We start from the raw sequence: 19,734 nt of genomic DNA on the forward strand, positions 1-19,734 counted from the left end.
AGAGACACAGGCAGCAGAAGTGGGCCTGTGACAGGGAGGGAGGAGGACACCAGAGGTGGAGTGGGTAGGAGGTTGGCTTCTGGGATGTGCTGTGTTGTGTCCCCTCCCAAAATATCTATACTGCTCCCCCAGCACCTAAGATGTAACCATATTTGGAGATGAGGCTTTTAAAGGGGTATTTAAGTTAAAATGGGTCATCTGGGTGGGACCTGATCGGGATGACAGGTGTCCTTAGAAGAAGGAGACATCAGGACACAGATGTGCAAGAGGGTTGACCACATAAGGACATGGGGGGGATCATGGCCATCTACACACCAAACAGGGAGGCCTCAGCGAGAACCAACTCTGCCCACATCTTGGTCTCAGACTCCCAGCACCAGAACAGAGAGAGAGTCAGGCTCTGCTGCTTAGGCACTATTCTTGGTGCTTTGTTTGGGTGACCCTGGCATCCATGATGCTCACAGACGCTCAGCCTCCTTGTGGAGCAAGATCTCATGGTCTTGGGCATTTTCTTTGTGCTGCTGACAGCAGGGGACAGTGGCCTAACAGAGGAAATCCCCGCATATGTTAAGAACAGGGACAAGCCCTCACTGATGCCGCGGACTCACAAATTCGGGAGTCACGGCCACGCAACATGACTCTCCAGAGGCTGCGGTTGAGTGTCTGGCAGTGTCTTGAGGTGAGGCATCTTCTTATGGTAACCTGTGGTTAGGACGCCATGGTTAGGATGATGTGGTTAGAACATTGTGGTTAGGATGCCGTGGTTAGGATGCCATGATTAGGACACCTTGGTTAGGATGCTGTGGTTAGGATGCCATGGTTAGGATGTTGTGGTTAAGATACTGTGATTAGAACAATGTGGTTAGGATACCATGGTTGGGTGCTGTGGTTAGGACACCGTGGTAAGGACACTATGGTTAAGATACTGTGATTAGAACAATGTGGCTAGGACACCATGGTTAGGATGCTGTGGTTAGGATGAGGATAGCTCACTGAGGTGGGATCCACAGGATCTTCTTTCTAGAGCTGTGGGGAAGAAGGAGTCCTGAAGGGGGTCTGCCAGGGGTGGTGGAAGAATCCAGAATGTGGGACTTGAACCTGTGGCCTAAAAGGTAGGGCATCTACTAGAAGCCAGGTGGCAAGGAGGAGGTCCCAGGTGGAGGTGAAGGGGGAGTGACTGAAGGATGCAGGAGGGTCCTGAAGACAAAGAGCAGAAGCACCAGGGCCCCTAGTGCCAGGTGGGTGACAGCACAAGGGGGCATGCCCTGGGGACCCCTCCTCCAGGCCAGAGTGGAGTGTATAGCAAAGGGAAGGCATTGCAGCCCAGTTCTCTCTGGGTCCTGGGCCCTGAGCCCTGACACAGGCTTCTTGACCTGAGGGACTGGGTTCTGAGCCTGGCTCTGTAATACCAGGACTTCTGAGCTTTGACCTTGGCCAAGGCCTGACCAACAGGTGACTTTCGATGGAGTCCTGAACACTGAATGAAGACAAGAAAGGGCATTCCAGCCAGACTGAACAGCAGGTGCAGATCCTCCAAGGACCTCATGAGACGTATTAGCACCACCATCACTCAAGAGCCAAGAGTGGGGCATGATAGGGGCATGGGAGGTGGGGGCTGTATGGGCCAGACAGCCCAGGGGCCCTGAGTGCCCACACGAGGAGTGTGGGCTTTATCCCAAAGAAGGTCTGTGGCATCCCCTGGCAGGTCTGATGCAGGAGAATGATGTGGTCAGGTGTATGTTCCAGAAAGAGCCTGGTGGCTCTCTCATGGAGCAAGGGCTGGATGGGAGGGCTGAGGGCTGCGGGTAGGAGACCCAGAGGAGGGGTGCAGGAAGCCACAGGAGACCCAGAGGAGGGGTGCAGGTGGCTCAGTAGGCTCAGGATACAGCAGCTGTGGGTTAGGTGGCGGACATTAGCTCATTTGGACTCGGTGACTTGCTGGGGTGGTGAGGACAGGCCTGGAGTCCTGACCTTGGGAGCTAGTGGGGGATTGGCATTAGGTCTAGGGCAGGCTTCTGGGATGGGGGATGTCTGCCCACACTGAAGGCCAGGACGGCACAGGGCTGATGCATGAAGAGCCTGTTTCCCTTCAGAGATTCCATAAACCCTTCCTTCGAGAACAACAGCAGGGACAACACCACGACCTCACTTCCTCCCATCACTTGGGTCCCCGATGAGGACAAGCTGGGCCAGAAGAGAAGCATGTGTCCTGCTGGCCCTGAAGGCCAGCAGTCGGGAGCTCTAATCCTGGCGACTCTTGTTATGTTTATTAGACCCATTTCACAGACAGAAACACTGAGGTCCAGTGGCTGCCTTCGGCCTTCCTTCCTCTTGAGGTCTGGCCGTGAAATTGCTCTGCTTAACTGATTTATTCCAGACACGTCTTGAGTGCAGAGGAATAAAGGAAGGGGCATTCAAAGCACGGAGAATTCAAATCTGGCCTCTGCCAGTGAACTACCCCAGGGCATATTGCTCAGCTGCTCTTAGCTGCCATTCCTGATCTGAAAAACAGGTTGATAAAAGCGTCCGATTCACAGAGATGTCATGAGAGTGTCTGAGAGGGGACAAGCTCGGCACATGCTCACATGGTTGGCCCTCGGCAGCAGCCCTGGGTCGATGAGATCCCTGCATGACAGTGACAGGATTCAAGGGGAATGTCATTTGTGCAAACGCTTTGCCATGGTGCCTGGGATCAGCCCACACATCCCAGTAAGGCCAGGATCTGGATCTCTGTTTTAGGAAAGTGGGGAACTGAGGTTTAGGGAGCTTTGAGGGGTCATGCAGCTGGGTTGCACAGACTGTGGAGTCCGTCGTGAGCTACGGCTATGGGACCCCATGATCTCTCAAGCCACGGACTCACCCCTGCAAAACATACCATCTTCTCAGGGAAACTGAGGCAGCACAGCACCTGCCAAACAGGGCTCAGGGGAACTAGGTCTTCTCTGTCCCCAAGCACAGCAGCCCTCTCAGCTGGGGAGTGGCCACCGAGTGTCCCCGCCCAGCCCTGCCTCTGCCACAGAATGCTTGGGTCTCTGGGCTCCGTGTGGGCTGTGTAGGATTTCCGTATGTGTCCTGCTTCATGGGCGTACAGATCCCTTAACACCCCCACGGCCTACGCTGCTCTCAGGAATGGAGGGGACGTTTCAGCGTTCCCACAAACCCACCCCCACCCCCCAGCCAGGGAGGGTGGCAAAGGAAATTTGGCAAAACCACCAATGAAAGATGCCTTGGGACTTGGACTGTAGACCTGCCCAGAACCCAACTCAGGGAAGGGGGTGGGCAGCATTAGTTCTTGCCCCCAGGCTGACTCAGGGCCCAGCTGGAGGGAGATGAGGGGAGGGGCAGACGGGGCACCTGTGTTCTGGGAGCCCTGCAGCCCCACAAGGACCTCATCCTACCAGCTGCACGCAGCCCGGAGGTCTCCGCAGGGTTGGACGTGTGCCCTGCGGGGCCCAGCATATATGAGAGATGTTGCAAAGTCAGGAGGGCCTGCAGCCTCTCTCAGCCTGGCCTGGTGGGCTGCTTCTATTGCTGGAGGGACCCACAATGCTCCATCTGTTTCTGGCGTCTAGCGTAGTGACCGGCCAAGTCCCTGCATTACACTGTGCTCTCTGCAGGCATAACTCCCGCCTGTCACCACGCGACAGTATCCCAGTACCCATGACCGAGTTCCCTCAGCTGTGGCTCTCTTCTCCAAGGTGGGCGCGGGCAGCAAGGGGTCAGGGACAGGCTGTCACGGTGCTTTTTACAGGCTATTTAGCATCACACTGCCCTGTGCCCAGGGACACTGGTGTGGCAAGCGCAGACCCCCACCCCCAGGCTCCCACAGCCCTGCCTCGGGACTCAGCGCACAGGGGGCTGACCCTGACCATCCCCAGCCCAGGCCTGGCTTGGGGATCTGCCTGGCCAGTGTCCCTCAGTTCCTACCAGCAGGCCTGGGAGGCAAGAGTGGCTCTTCTTGGAGCTCCTCTGCTTGACCCTTGGCCTCTCAGAGGTGTGGGTGTGGGGCCTGTCTGGGGCATATTCATCGTCCAGGAGGGGTCACTCCAGCTCAGAAGAGGCTCATCCTCAAGGCATGACCAGACTTCTGTTTCTCTTCTCTCTGCCAAGCTCTATGTGTCATCGGACCTGGGGAAGAAGTGGACGCTTCTGCGGGAGCGAGTGACCAAAGACCATGTGTTCTGGTAAGAGCCTCCCCACAATGGGGACCCCCCCAACCCCGAGGGCGGGGGCTCCCCTTTCCTCCCCACAGCCCCCAGCTTAGGGCTCCCCACCTTCTCCTGCCTCTGATCCCAGCCATGGAACTCCTCACCCCAGGGGGACCTCCAGGTGCTCTTTCCACTCTGCTGGGAACTTAGGAAATGGTGGAGAGGCGGGGCTCGCCATCCCAGGTCACCTGTGCACCTGTGACCCAGCTGTGCAACCTGATGCGGGCTGGTCCCTCTCTGAGCTCCTGCTTCCTCCAGGGTGCAAACAGGAGCCAAGTACCTCAAACTGGCATGTGCCCAGCACACAGTAGGCCCACCACCTGTCTCCCCTCCCCACCTGCTCTCCTCCCCCTCCCTGCTCACCTGCCTCTCCCTCCTCTCTGGCCTCCTCCTCACCACCCCTGCCTCTCCCTCCCCAGCACACCTGCCTCCCCCTCCTCACCTCTCCTGCCTCCTCCTCCCGCCTTCCCTACCGCCCCCTTCTCACCTTCCCTGCCTCCCCCTCCTCACCAGCCCTTCTCTCTCCCCTCCTCACCTGCTCTCCTTCTCTCCCCCACACACCCTCTCCCTCTCCCCTCTACATGTCCCTTCCCCAACTCCCCTGCCACTCCCTCCTCCTCACCATCTCTGCCCTCTCCCCTCCTCCCCTCCCTCCCTCCTTCTTACCCCTCCCCTTTCATCCTCCCCACCTCCCCTGCCTCCCCTTTACCACCCCTACCTCCCCCTCTTCACCTCCACTCCTTCTCTAAACCCCTTCCCTCCCTTCTTACCCCTCCTTTCTCCTCCCTACCTCCACTTCCTTCTCCTCACACCCCTTTCTCCCCCTCTTCACCACCCTGCCTCGTCCACCTCACCACTCCTGCCCCCCCTCCTCACACCTACCCTCTCCCCTCACTTTCCCCCTCCCCCCTCCACACCTTCCCTCCCTCCCTTTTTCCTACCCCTTGCCCTTTTACCTCCCCACCTCCTCTGCCTCCCCACTCCTGCCCCAGGTCCTAACTCAGCCCCTGACTAGCTGCCCCCCTCCCACACAGCCTCCCCTACCCCATGCTTCCTCCACCCCTGCCTGCCTTGGCCCCACTCTCCCGCCCGATCCAGTGCCCGGGCTCTCCTCCCACACTTGGGCTATCTCTTGGGAGCCACTCAGTGATCCATCTGAGCCATGTTCTAGCCTCTCTGCCTCAGTGGGGAGACTCTGGTGCTCAAGACTGGTCAGTGGTCAAGTCTGGTCAAGCTGTGTGAGTGAGGCCCGTGCGGGCTGAGTGCTGGAGGGCGTGGAAGCTGGGAGTCCCGCTGGCTCAGGGCCCCCATTTGCCGGTTGCCGGCCATGGCCATGGTCCCTTCTTCTGCCCAAACTGCCCCTAGAGAGACGTGGCTTCCACACATGTTCTTCCGACCAAATGGCTCTTTCTAGCACATGAGCACACCCGCACACATGCGTGCACACACTCCTAGCCTTTCCCTTTCTCACCTCATTTGTAGGACAGACTATGCACTGGCCTTCTCACTGGGCCACAGTCCTGTCTCTTCAGCAGAGAAGCCCCGTGGAAAGAGCTCTCCTTTCCCTCCCGTGCTCCGTGTGTCTCACAAGGAGTTCGTTTCCTGGTTTATGGCCTCGAGGCCGGAGGGAAGCCCGCCTCATTAACTGGAGTATTAGCGGCTGGCCTGTGGGACTTCTGTGGGGGGTGGCTGGCTTCCGCCACATGGCCACCTGTGGGAGGGCCGTGTTCCTTACTTGGCACCCCGAGTGCCTCATCCATCACTGGCCTTGTCACTGATGTCAGCTGTGGCCACCCCAGGGCCCCCAGGAGGTGGGGAAGGCCAAGGAGGGGCCATTTCCCAACAGCCAGGGCCTGAGAGGTTGGTAGAGTGGCGGAGCGCAGCCGTGCATCTGTCCCCGGCGGGACCAGGTGCTCGGGGACCTCTCAGGCCCGAGAGGCAAACCTGCCACAGTTACTGCAAGGTAAATGGGCACTAATTCAAACATGTCTTTATCTTGCGCAAATCAAATTATTTCTCCCCCAAGTTTCTCAAATTGCCCTGAGTTGTTATGTGTGAGAGATTATCAGGCCGGACACTTGGCCCCTGGGGCCCGGGAACCTCTCCTGGAATGCAGTGACAGGCAGCCGCGGGCCCCCCTCTTCCAAGCAGTGAATAACGCTGTTTTGACAGCGTTTCTAGGGCGCTCTTTGTCCTTGATCTGACAGCAGGAATTGCCAAAGCCTGCGTTCTGTCTGAGGTTTGGACCCCTTCATGCTTTGGGAGGCTGAACAGCAAGTGAGCTCATTAGCGTGGTCTTGGGGGCCCCTGGGGGAACAGCCCGGGGACGGGAGGCCCGCTGCGTTCTGGGCCCACCAGGGGCTCCTGCACACTGCCTTCCCTGTGGTGTCTCAGTGGGCCTGGAACAAAACCAGAACATTCTCCTCTGGGAGTGGCCACATCATGGATGCTGACCGTCTACCAGGCACCAGACCGGGGGTCTGCATGCATTATCTTCTCAGACCCTGGTCGTCTTTCCCTCATATGACAGCAGGGGAGACTGAGGCTCAGGGAGGCCAAGGCACAGTTCTGGGGTCCTGCCGTCCATAAGCAGCAGCCCAGGACCATGACTGTCTCTGTCTGGGGTGGGGGCATGCTATTGGCCACACATCTGGGTCTGTTTCTCTGCTGGGGCCTGAGCAGACCCACAAAGCCTCAGCCTTCCTCTCCCATCAGCTCAGCGCCTATCCAGGTGTGGGACAAGTGGCAGGGCCTTGGCGGTGGAGGTTGGGTGAGGAGAGACCTCACCCCACTCCAGGCCCGGTGCAGAGTCCTTGAGGGTTTATAAGATCTGGTGGTATTCAGCAGGGGTGAGAGCTAACGGCCCTTGTCCCCGGAGCACTGAGGTCTCCAGAGATCTGCCTGCCCGGGGCTCGTCTCATGCATCTGCTATTTCTAAGCAGTACACCAAGGAGCTTCCCCACAGGCCATCTTTGGGAACCCCAACAAACCAGAAGGCATGGGGGTCAACACTGTGCCCTTCCCTGCAGGGAGCTGGGCTCTAGCTGCGTGGCTGGACATCCAGCCTTGAGTGGTCTTCAGAAACCATGACCAAAGGTGTCTGGGGAGGGACCCCTACCCGCTGGGCCCCTGCCTGGTCCAGGACCTGGTGTGGGCTCCTGGAGTTGAGTTGTGGGGATGGTCCAATGGGAGAGCCAGAGAGTTGGGGGGTGGGTAGAGCCCTGCTAAGGAGAGGCAATTGCAGACTGAGGGGTGAGTGAGTGAGTCTGTGCAGGAGTGAGCGGGTGAGTGAGGGAATGAGGGAATGAGGGAGTGAATGAATGAGAGTGAGGAAGGGAATGAATAAATGCATGCAAGTGAGTCAGCCAATAAATTAACGTGTGAATGAGGGAGGTGGTAAAGGAGCGAGCGAGGGAGTCAGGGAGGGAATGAATGAGTCAATGAATGAATGAATGAATGAATGAATGAGTCAATGAATGAATGAGTCAATGAATGAATGAATGAATGAATGAGTCAATGAATGAATGAATGAATGAATGAGGGAACGAATGAGGGATGGGATAAATGAATTAGGGAGTGAGGGAGGGGGTCAGTGAATGAAGGAGGGAGGGAATAAGGGAAATAATGAATGGGTGAGGGAGGGATGGAGGGAATTCGTGAGGGAGAGAGGGAGGGATGGGTGAGGCAGTGAAGGAGCCGGCCGGTGTGACTACCGCACCCTGCAAATGACCGGCAGTCACACTAAAACCCCACCAGCGGCTGAAGACCGGTCAGTGCCCCTGATCAAGGGAACAATGCCACTTTATTCAGTAAAGAGAGACAACGGTCAGGCAGGAGACCTTGCTCCTGGGAGTGCACAGGAGTTCACAAGAGCCTGAAGCAAACCTCACCTTGAAATAGACCTGGGGGCCTCGTGGCTGGTGCCCCCGGATTGGAGCACCAGTGGACGGCAGCACCCCCCTCCCCCGCCAGGGTCTTTTCACTTAGAGAGTGTGCCCTTGACCTCTCAGGTGCCAGGCTCTGTGCTGGGTGGGTGCTGGGTGCCGGGGGTCCCCGAGGCTGTCGGCCCTGTCCCTGCCTCCCCCACAAGTGGAGACCCAAGGATGTGCCTTCGTCTATTCTCCTCGGCTCTTGTGGAAGGCTCCCGTGGGCAGCCACAGGCCCCGTTGCATCCTGGGCGCTGCCTGAGCCCTGGGCCCACATGGGCAAGGGAGGAGCCGGCACCATGGTGGGTGGTGGGCAGGGAGCAGCGTGGTGGAGGCAAGGGAGCCGGGTGTGAGTCCTGGCTCTGCCTGTAGAGCTGTGTGCCCCTGGGTGGGGGTCGGGGGCCGTTTGGCTCCTCTGAGCCTCATTGTCCTAATTTGCAAGTTCAGGGTGATATTCCCAAGGCCCACCTAGTCTCCTCGGAGTATTTGTATCACCAACAAAACAGAACAAAAGCAGCCATGGTCAAGAGGCAAGGAATGTGAAGGCCTTTGGTAAAGGGGAGTCTTTTATAAAGAGTACCACAAAAAGAAGAATACCAAGCGAACCTCGAGTTCTGGCTACCTCCCCAGGAGCAGGTGGGGAGGACTGTGTTCTCACACCCACAGAGTAAGAGTGGCTCCAGCTGCGGGAGACCTGGTAGCTACCTGGGACTCAGGGACTGACATAAGAACTGGGAGAGGGGCTTGGGACTTGGTCCAGCGCTGACCCCCACATACTCTCTTCCAGGGCCGTGTCTGGGGTGGACGCCGACCCTGACTTGGTCCACATGGAAGCCCAGGACCTCGGAGGAGGTAAGCCGGAAAGGGTGTGGGCACCCAGTGTCCCCTGGTGTCCTTATATGCCCTCGTTCCTTTCCTGAGCTGGCCCTGCAGAGCTGACCTCGCTATGTTATGATGTGGTGTAACTTTTGATGTGCTTGTTTTCCAGCTGGGGGTAAATTGAAGTCAAGGAGCTCGACTCCACTGGAAAAGTCCATTAAGAGGGTGATTTGTTTCGGCCCCTGAGCACTAAGTGTTTCCTGCTCTCTCTGCCCCCACCCTTGCTAGTGAGTGTGGAGGCCTCTGATGGCTTCCCCTTTAATGAGGCAGGTCCACCCCAACCCAGCTGGCTTAATGCCAGAATGCGCCCAGGGGCCTGATATGCTATGAGAAAGATCTTCTGTGTTCCTGACAGAGGAGCACCGGCCCTAGAACTATGGAATATTCTAGAACCATGGTGTCTTCCAGGATATCAGAGCCCACTATTCAGCAAGGGCTTACTGAGTCCCCTGTGGACCAGGGCTAGTGCTGACCCTGCCGGGGACACAGGTGAACAAGGCACAGCCCTGCCCTTTGCCTGGTTGGGGAGGGTTGGATGCCATCTACACTGCAGAAGCCACGGGAGCAAGGAGGGGAGGAGTGCAGAGCGGGTGCCATGCCAGTGATCTCACTGCTCTGACTGCAGAACCCCGCAGCTGGGGACGTTAAGCCTCCCCCTGCTGGGCTTCTCTCCGAGTGAACCTCTGTACGTTCACATTTAACAAATAAATGGTGGGAGTTGACAAGTGCCAAGTGGCAGAGCTCTCTGGCTAGGACATACTAGGTGGGAGGCAGACTGAGGGGCAGGCCGTGGAGAGACCGGCTGAGCACAGAGCAGTGGCGTCAGCTCTCAGCCTGCCACGGGCCAGCTGCCCGACCCTGGGATGTCACCTCTCCTCCCTGCTCCCCGGTGTCCTCATCTGGGAAAAGGGTCAGTGCACATGTGGCGCTCAGTGTGGGGACGTCACGGGGGAGGGCTCAGTGCTACTGGAGTGAGGCTGCAGCTGGGGCCCCTTAACCTTCTCAGCTCTTTCTAGGATCTGCTGTCCTGCTGGGAGGGGAGGCGGGTGTTACAGTCGCCTCTGCTTCCCCACAACAAGGCTCAGAGGGGTTCCGGGCTGGCTGCACTCACAGGGTTGTAGGCCGGTAGAGACCACAGCTCCCACTGTGCTCCACCCACAAATCTGAGATCATCCCAGGGTGATATGGGGACTGACCCCCCCAACCCAGGACTCAAGGCAGCAACGACGGGTGTGGTTGTCTCTCGGGATATCCCCACATCCAGTGAGGAGAGGGGACAAGCCGGCATCCTGGATGAGGGGAGCCATTTTCACCCAGTGGTGATGTCTCACCACCTGCCCTCTTCAGGGGGGAGGAGGCCTTAGCCCCAGACTCCCCAGAACCGACGTGCCACTGGACCACATGTGCCCCCTGCTTCCTGACTCGTGGTACCCCCACCCCAGCCTGGGAGCCCCGTTAGAGTCCAGTCCAGCACGCTCAGGGACATGATGCCCGGACCTTCTGGTCCTTCCTCCAGTTGTCACTCACCTACCCCAGCCAGCCTGAGCCATTCGGTCACTCCCCATGCTCCCCGGCTCTCACCCCTACTTGGGAGCGCTCACCCCAGCCCTCCTTCTTGGGTTTCTTGTTGTTCTTGGACCACCTCCCCTGCCTGTCACCTTCTCAGTGCCTGGGCTGCCGTCACAGCTCTGCACACCGCCCCGCGCCTGGAGCCCTATGGGGACAGGGTGGGGTTTGACTGATTCACCTCCGTGTCCTCGGCAGAGCTGCCATGTGACGCAGCACATGACCAAATGCCTGCTGACCTGAGCAGTCGTAGGGTCCCTGTGAGCGAGCGAATGAAGGAGTGAGCGAGGGAATGAACGAGTGGGTGAATGAGTGAGAAAATGAATGGGGTGAATGAATGAATGAGTCAGTGAGGGGGTGAACGAGCGAATTAATGAATAAGTGAGTAAATGAACACATGAGTGAGCGAGGGAGTGAGTGAGTGAGTGAGTTAATTAGTAAGTGAATGACTGAGCGGGTGAATGAGTGAATTAATGAATAAGTGAGGGAATGAACAAATGAATGAGTGAGTGGGTGAATGAATAAGTGAATGAGTGGTGTATGAGTAAGAAAGTGAATGGAATGAGTGAATCAATGAATGAGTCAATTGGTGAGTGGATGAATGAGTGAGTGAATGAATGAATGAATGAATGAGGGAATGAATGAATGAGTGAATGAACAAATGAGTGAGTGAGTGAATGACTGAGTGAGTGGGTGAGCCAGTGAACAGGTGCATGAGCAGATGGTTGACCTTGAATCGGGCCTGGGCGAGTCTGCCCACCGCGTGCCCAGCAGGCGAGCCCAGGACAGGAGAGTCCATGCTGAGTGCAGGGAGTGGCCAGGCTGTTTGTCAGTGAGGTGGCCGGGGTTCACGTGTGAGTGGGCAGTGGCACGGCTGTGCTGACTGTAGGCCCCCTGCATGCCGCTCTCCCTAGATCTTCACCAAGTTGTTTTACCGCAGAGCCCCCGAGACGGAGATTATCCTGCCCCTGAACAAGGGCGCGGGTCTTCTCGCCCTGAGGCGGCCCCTGGGCACTGTCCACACTGTCCAGTCATCCAGGGCCGTGGGCAGGATGTGCTCCGAAGGTGCTGACGACCTGGAGTGCCTTCGTGGGCTCCTTTGCTGCCAGGGTTAAACCCTGCTGCGGCCCTACAAGCTGGGAGGGGTCACTTCCTGTGGCATGTAGGCTCACCCCCCACCTGGCAATTTCGCTGGATCTCCCAAACCCTGGAAAAACAGGGCTTGAAGCAAAAACAGGGGCTACCTGCAAACTGTGCGTTCCATTTTGCCTGGCTATAAATACTTATAAAAGAATGGAAGTGTATTCCCTAAAGTTAGTGTCCCGCCCACAGTCTGCCTGGGTCCGTCAGAGGTCCCTCTCCCAGCAAGACAGAGCCTGCGTATGAGACGAGATGAGATGTGAGATCTGATGTGAGAGTGCGCTGAAGGGGGACGGGATCCTCTGCTCACATCCCGGCTCTCACTGGCGTGACTTTGACCCAGGGTCGGCAGCCCTTCCCCATCAAGGGCCAGCTGCTGGATGCTTCCAGCCTGGAGGCCTCTGCCATTGCTGCAGGAGATGGACTGTCCCTGACCCCCAGAGGAGCAGGCACACAGCTGTGTGCCCGTGAACCTCTGTTTACAAGCAGCTGGAGGCTGGCCAGGCAACCCTGCTGTAGGCATGTTACCTGACCTCTCTTGCCTTAGTTTCACCATCCAGAGGATGGGACCACGGTAGGGTCGTCCCAAGGATTAAAAGCACCTCCGCTGAGTGCTCCCGGCACGTCACCGCCATTGCTTGGCGGCAGGTGCCATCCCAGGGCTGGTCCTTTGAGCCTCAGCCCCACAGCAGGATCCGGCCAAGGCCAGAGCGGGCCTGCGTTTCTCGGCGTCTGAGGCTGCCGGGCTGCTCCTGTAGCCAGAGCTGGAGTGCGTGAGAGTCACACGTTGTGCTGGCTCTCATCACCTGCAGGGTTTCGCTATGTCACCTGCCAGATCTACAACTGCTCCGAGAAGACTCTGACGGCTCCATTCCCGGGCCCCATCGACCAAGGCTCTCTGACCGTTCAGGACAATTACATCTTCTTCAAGGTCAGGCTGCTTCTGGGCCCCTCGGGATGGGCAGTGGGCAGTCGGGAGGGCAAGCCACACAGGGGAAGCGGAACTCGCTGTTTGACTTTTAAGCGCTGATTTGTTGGTGATCCCCCCCCCCCCCGGGGGCATGGTGGCCGTAGGTCACCTGCAAGGCTGGCAAACCCACTACCTCGAGTCAGGGAGGGACCTCCCCTAGCTCGGAGTCCCTGAGCCCGAGCCCAGTTTGCTCTGTTTGGTTTCACTGACTTTGGAACTGATAGGGGTTGTCTCTGGTCATTGCCCTCAGTGGCCAGGTAGCAGCTGGGCAGAGCCCAGCACCCAGGACTCTACTGCCTGTGCACACAGGTCCTCAGGTCCCAGTTGGGACCACTCGTAAAAGACACAGGGTCTGACCATTCGGAAACCTCAGTGAATAGCTGCTCATACCACTTCTTGATGACTTCCATGGAAGGGGGGCTCACTCACTCCTTCCCAAAAGCCTAGTGCTCTCCTGGAGAGCTCGGATCTTTAGAAAGTTCATTCTGACACTGAGAGAACATTTCCTTTGCTTCTGTCGGGGGCCCCTGTCCTGCCCTCTGGGACCCCATGAGACAAGTCCAAAAGCTCCTATGGAGAAGACTCCACACCACTCCTAGCCCCTCCTTGGCCCTCAGGGCTGTTCTATTAGCCCAGCTGCCCTGTCCACCCGCAGAATACACCAGATCTCCTGGGAAACTGACAGGGGCTTCCCAGCACATTAGAGCAGGCCAGCCAAGAAGATCTTGTCCCTGTTCTTCTTTGACCTCTCTGATGTCCCATGATTTCCAGTCTCCTCTGTGTGATTACCTCCTCTGGTCCCTGTCCCTCAAATGCCCATGTCTCTTTCTCCACCTGTGCTGCCAAGGCTTACTCACATGCCGCCTCCTCCAGGGAGCCTTCCCTGACTTCCACCTCTATCTCCTTCAGGTCCACTGGCACAACTAGTCCTTTGTCTTCCTTGGTCACAGCCAGGCCACAGGTGTCATCCTCTATTGTCTACATTAGTCTCTACATGCAGGGTGTGAGCTCTATGTACATATTTAGAGGGAGGATGTGTGCCAGGGACCTGGGGGGCAGCTTGGTCAGAGGTGACTGACTGTAGTAGGGTGGAGTGTGGGGAGAGATGGGGCACATATAAGGATGCAGGGCGCTCTGTGATTGGGCATCTGGTAAGTCTGATCTGGAAGGACCCAGGCTTGCCAAGGTCACAGACAGGGTGGGATAAGACGTGGCCCCGCTCACTGCTGCTGAGACGAGCGCCTGGTCATTGCTGGGGTTTGCCCTGTATGTGCTCAGGCGGGGCTGCCATTTGTGCTTGGCTTTGTCTCCATCCTCACGGCCACAGTGGCCTGGTCTGACCTTGGACACGCCCTACCCTGTGAATGCGGGCTGCCCCCAGCCTTGACTCATGCCATCAGGGGCTGCGGGTATCCATCAGACCCCTGTCCTGAGTTGGTTCCCAGATTTCTCAACAACTGCCCAGAAAAGTTGTTCCTGTGGCGCGGCTCAGAGGTTGCCCAGGGGCTGCCCCACTACAGACTCTTACCTTGGGCAGGTTCCCTAGAGCCCATGGTCAGCCCTGGGACCAGTCCTGCCTCTGCCTGCCCTCCTTCCCTCCCCTCCCTCCTGGTCCTTGGAGGACCCCGGCGCAGAGCCCGCTAGCCCCTCCCGCCACTCCCCCCACCAACGAAGTGTGTGATGAACATAAAGGTTCACTTCCTGGGCCCCCAGCCAAGGCACCGAGCAGCTCATGATGCTGGTTCGTTTGCTAAAGCCATACTGTGGGCCGGGGATAGGACCTTAGCCTCCAGAAAGAAGGGTCTGGGCCTCGGGGACAAGGGTGACACAAGTGAGGGTCTGACTCTACAGGTGGCCCCGGCTGGCTTTGGGAAGAGGGATCATTCTGCCTCTGAGCCTTACTGTGCTGACCTATCAAATGGGCCTGACTGGTCCTGGCTGCCCAGAGGCCCAGATGGACGCCAGATGTGTTCCCGACCCGGGAGAGGCCCTGTGGGGTCTGGTAGAGAACCTGCCGCTCAGGGAAGCAGTGCCACGGGTCAGCCTTCTAGACCTGCTCCTACTGGTCAGTGGCCCAGTAGGAGGTTGGCGGTTCTCAAGAGGCGAGTGCCATGCAGGCTGGCTCCCCCATGAAGAGGTTGCTGCGTTCAGCGCGACCCTGTTCCCCAGGCACAGGTCACATTTGCATCTCAGGGATGTTTCTGCTCGTGCCCCCTCTAGCCTCAGGCCTGAACCGCAAGTCCCCTCAGCCTGTGGCCTGCCCATAGCAAGGCTGGCTCTTTGGGAAAGGTTTGCTGGCCTCCTTATTCCTGTGCCACCAGCTGCCTGCACCCCCAGCTCCTGGCAGGATTGGGCCCGGCTGGCCCTGGCTGGCTGAGCATCCCCGCAGGACTCCCCAGAGAACGTGATCTTGTCGAGGCTGAGTCTGGGAGGGCTGCTGACCCTTCTGCACCATCCGAGGACCTCATCTGCTGGCAGACGGGGCTCTGAGAAGGGGCACTGACTTCCTCAGCCACCCTCTCCAGCATCCTCCCTAACCTGCTAAACAGGTCTTTCTCTGGGCTTCGTGACTCTTCCTTCTGAGGATGGAGCATGCCCCCTCCTCCAGGAAGTCTGCCTGGCCTCTCCCACCCCAGGGTACTCTCTCTGAGCTCCAGGACCCCTGTGCTTCCCCCATCCTGACACCGCCTGCTCGGGGGACCCGAAGGCCAGACCACCACAGACCTCACAGCCCCTGCCCTTGGGATGGAAATGCCTAGAGAAACCTGGTCAGCCCTGTAATCACGATACTTTGCACACCGTGGGCCTGTGGTAGTTCATTGATTTGTAGTAACAACAGTTCCTACCAGGGCCTCATGCCCCAGTGCTAATCTCTACAACTGCCCCACCACTTTGCCTCTGTTCTTGTCCTCCCCGCTTACGGGGGGGATACTGAGTCTCTGAAAACTCTCCCAAGGCCACATGGCTCTGGTGGTGGCACTGGAACCTGAGCCCAGGCTGTGATGCGTGATGGCCCAAGCTCTTAAGCCTGGCACTGCGTTGCTGCGCACATATGTGTGTACACACACACACACACACACACACACGTATGCACACACACGTACATGTGTGTGTGCAGCATGACTCGGGCTCATACACTTGTGCATAGAGTTCACCTCCACGTGCCTGCACACAGCAGACACACATGTGCGAGGTTATGTGTTCACACTCACACCGTGTGGTCCCCACACCCACACACATGCACATACATGGGGAGATGCAGACGTCACCCATCGTCTTCCTGCTGGGCGGCTGCCCTCTCCCAGCCCATTTGCTGCCCTCACCCCTCTCCTCCCACTCTCTTCTCCTCGCCCTGTTCAAGAGAGAGCCACCGTGATCACAAGCAACTCATCTCTGTGCTCGATATTCTCTTTACAACAGAAGCGATCACAGTTTGTGGGGCTGGTTGTTGGGAGTCCAGAGGAATGGCACTCAGGACAGAGCTGCCACGTGGACCATCTCAGCACGGGTCACCCCTCATTTTGATTCTCATGCTTTGTGGCTTGATGGTTGTTTTTGGTGGCTTGAGCTTAACTTTGGCTCGTCTCTTTCTCCACCCCGTACTCTCCCCAGGATAATTCCTGGGGAGGAGAACTTCCCCACCTTATTCTATAACCTGGGTATAGGGAAATGGGTGCCAAGAGAGCATGGGGATGGAGGTTGGTTCTAACAGAGAAATGTAGCAGGGGAGGGGTGTTTGGTGTGGGGCTTTGAAGGGTGAGTAGGAGTTTGTCCATTTTGGGCAGAGCAGGTCTAAGCAAAGTAAAAGGACGTTCTCACCAGCTGAAATACAATTTCTAGTTTTTCATTCATGAAGACCTGGCTTGAATGGAACCTAGCTTCTTAAAAAGGTGTTTTTCTTTGCTGTTAGGCAACTTCAACCAATCGGACCAAATACTACATCTCTTATCGTCGCAGTGAATTTGTCCTGATGAAGCTGCCAAAGTACGCACTGCCAAAGGTACGAGTTGTTTCCCCGTACCACCTGACACTGGGGCCAGGGCCTGAACCTGCACTGACTCATGCCTGGCTCCATCTGGTCATCAGGACTTTACCGCACTCTCCCCTCAGCCCAGTCAGCCTCTACTCCAAACCCCGGCACATGTGATGTTTCAATAGTCTCTTATGAGGGCCTCTTCAGGCTGATCCAGCCCTTAGTTTCCATCTTGCACCCCGTTCCCCTCCTTTCTGATGCTCAGGGTGCTGGTGAGCCCCTGTATCCATCTCCTGCTTTCATCCGGAGTTTGCATGTGTGAGGCACTTCTTGTTTTGTTCACCTCTGCATTCCAGTTGCCCCAATCTGGCAACAGTGCCTAGTAGGTGCTCAGTTAATGTTATTTCTTTCCCCTTTGCTGGGCAGGCAGAGAAGGGGATCGGGGGTTGCCCAGGCCATGCCCCAGGCCTACCTTGGGACCAAACTCTACAGTGCCCTCCCTGCTGATGATGTTCCCAGGTCCCAAAAGAGGTGATGGACATTCAGGGAGGCTGAGTAACCTGTCTGGGGTCACACAGCTAGTTAAGAACCAAAGTTGGTCTGAGACCAGCCTCATACCACATCTTCCACCAGAGGACCTTGGATGGCCCACTTCCCAGACCTCCATCCTATGTGCTTATGATTGAGAAGCACAGATGGGAGCAGCCCTTCCTCCTCCACATATTTATTGAGCATCAAATATAAGCTGGGAAGCATGCTAGGGTCTGAGGCTAATAGCTGTCAATCATATATCTCGGTTCCTGCCCTTGGGGGGGGGGGGTTCTAGCAAGGAAGCAGGCAGAAAACCAAGTAGACAGAAAAACATATGACATGATCTCAGGTTGTACTTTGCCTGGTGAGGGATAGAGGGGCAGAGGCGAAGGCTAATGGGATGGGGGGACGTCCCCCAGGGGGCATTTCCTCTGAAGTCGGAAGGTTATAGGAAAGCTGTGCAGGTGGAGGTCTGGGCTTGTGCAAAGGGCCTGGGGCAGGAAGGAGCCTGGCTGCAAAGCAGTGGGTGGGGGTGGAGAGAAGAAATCTTTGCTCTGGGTCCTGCTGGGCCAGGGGCCATGTGCTATTATAAAAGCCCACCACACCCGCCTCTGTGCTGGGCTGCACCAGGCATGGGCACACCTCTCCTGAGCCAGGAACAAGGAGAGTACTTATGGGTTTTCTTTAAAATTTTAAGAAAACTTTGTAAAAATTCTTAAGAAAAGGAAAGGGATGGTTGCTGGGGGGAAGGGGGCTGGGAGGGGGGAGTGGAGTTATGGACATGGGGGAGGATATGTGCTATGGTGAGTGCTATGAAGTGTGTAAACCTGGCGATTCACAGACCTGTACCTCTGGGGATAAAAATACATTATATGTTTATATAAAAAAGAAAATTTAATTTAAAAAATAATAATAACTAAATAAAAAGAAAAGGAAATGGGATAGAATGGGAAGGGAAGGAAAGAAAGGAAGGAAGGAAGGAAGGAAGGAAGGAAGGAAGGAAGGAAGGAAGGAGCAGGGAGGCAGAGAAAGAAAGGAAGATAGGAAGGGAAGGAAAGAAGGAAGGAAGGAAAGAAAGTAAGAGGGAGGGAGAGAAAGAAAGGAAGGGAAGGAAAGATGGAAGGGAAGGAAGAAAAAAAAGAAGGAAAGGGAAAGAAAGAAAAAAAGAAAAAAGGGAAAGAAAGGAAAGGAAGAAAAGGAAGGAAGGAAGGAAAGAAAGAGGAAAAGAAAGGGAAAAAAGGAAAAAAGAAAGAAAGAGAGAGAGAAAGAAAGAAAGAAAGAAAGAAAGAAAGAAAGAAAGAAAGAGTTGCAGAGATTAACTCCAGGCTGTGCTGAGCCAGGAAATAGAAAGCTAATGGTTCCAAGGAGGGCAAATGCATGGGTGTTCTTGGGGTTAAAGGACCCTTTCAGCTTGTGGGGCTTTTCTCCCCCACCCTGCTACCATCCCTGGGTTGGGGTGCCACAGCATCAGAAGCACCTGTGTCCTGGGCCCTATGTCCTGGAGTTGGGGATGGGGGCCCCTGGCACTGGGGCAGCTGGACCAGCAGCCAGGCCATTTCTGAAGGAATTCTGAGGAGCCGACAGCCACAAGTTGTAACCTCTGTGCCCTCGAGTGCTGGCCTCAGAGTCCTTGCCTGCAGAGGGGCTGAGGTGGGAGTGTGTGTTTCTCCAAGTCACCCGTGGGGTTTGCAGAAAGCACCCTGTGTGTGTCCCACTGCAGCCCCTCAGTGGTCGTGCCACCTGCCAGCTTCCTTTGTCTCCAGGTCTGGGGACAACAGGGGTCATCAAAAGGAATCTTGAGGCTCTGATGGAAGACACAGGCTTTGAATCATCAGTGGGTGACAGGAGTGAGACTCCTACAAGTCCCCATGTCATCAGTTTTCAAGGGAAGACCAGGCACACATTCGGATCGTGGTGATCACATGGACCCCAAGTGCGCTCGCCTGGGGCCAAGCCCGGGATTCATGACAGGCAGCAGGGGATGATGGCTGAGCCGGGCTGCTCTCGGGAGCTCTCCCCACCCCTGGAGACCACGTTTCATCTTGCTGAGGACTTTGCCCAGCCACATAGCCCATCTGCTTCCTCTCCCCCAAATTCAGGGGAGCAGTCATAGGGTTTCCCACCAACAACCTGTAGAATTGGATAGTTGAATTTCCTAATCAGATTTTGTTGTTCTTTGGTGAACTTAAATATTTGTGTAGCTTGGCACCTTCTAAAAGGGTCCCCACCTTCCTACTGGCCAAGTTAGAACAGACCAGTGTCAACAGACCTTTGCCAGATTGCATGTTGGGTCGGTTCTTCCAACATTCCTTCTACTTTAAAAGGCACATTTGGTACCATTCTACTGTTATAACTTACCTGTCTGCAGAAACTGGAAAAGGTGGACAGGTTTTATTATATTTGCCAGCATCCTTTGCTTGAATTACTTACTTGTAATGACTTTTTTTTTTAATGTCACCTTCCTTAACAGAGAAAAAAAATAATAGGCAAAGGCTATAATCAGACAAGGGGGAAAAATCCAGAGAATCCTTGATTATTTGA

At 56.3% G+C, this 19,734-nt stretch overlaps 1 protein-coding gene across 3 annotated transcripts in view; it reads left to right on the top strand.

Moving 5' to 3' along the window:
* Positions 1 to 19,734, top strand: part of SORCS2 (sortilin related VPS10 domain containing receptor 2) — a 423,267-nt gene that overhangs the window by 352,821 nt on the left and 50,712 nt on the right. For all 3 annotated transcript variants that reach the window (XM_082727495.1, XM_082727496.1, XM_082727497.1), the window contains exons 5-8: positions 4,111 to 4,184; positions 8,922 to 8,986; positions 12,532 to 12,650; positions 16,600 to 16,689. In XM_082727495.1, the coding sequence (XP_082583621.1) occupies positions 4,111 to 4,184; positions 8,922 to 8,986; positions 12,532 to 12,650; positions 16,600 to 16,689 (348 nt within the window). The remainder of the gene's footprint in view (positions 1 to 4,110; positions 4,185 to 8,921; positions 8,987 to 12,531; positions 12,651 to 16,599; positions 16,690 to 19,734) is intronic.

This window comes from Mustela nivalis (assembly GCF_964662115.1).
Source record: "Mustela nivalis genome assembly, chromosome: 4".
Taxonomy (NCBI): Eukaryota; Metazoa; Chordata; class Mammalia; order Carnivora; family Mustelidae; genus Mustela; species Mustela nivalis.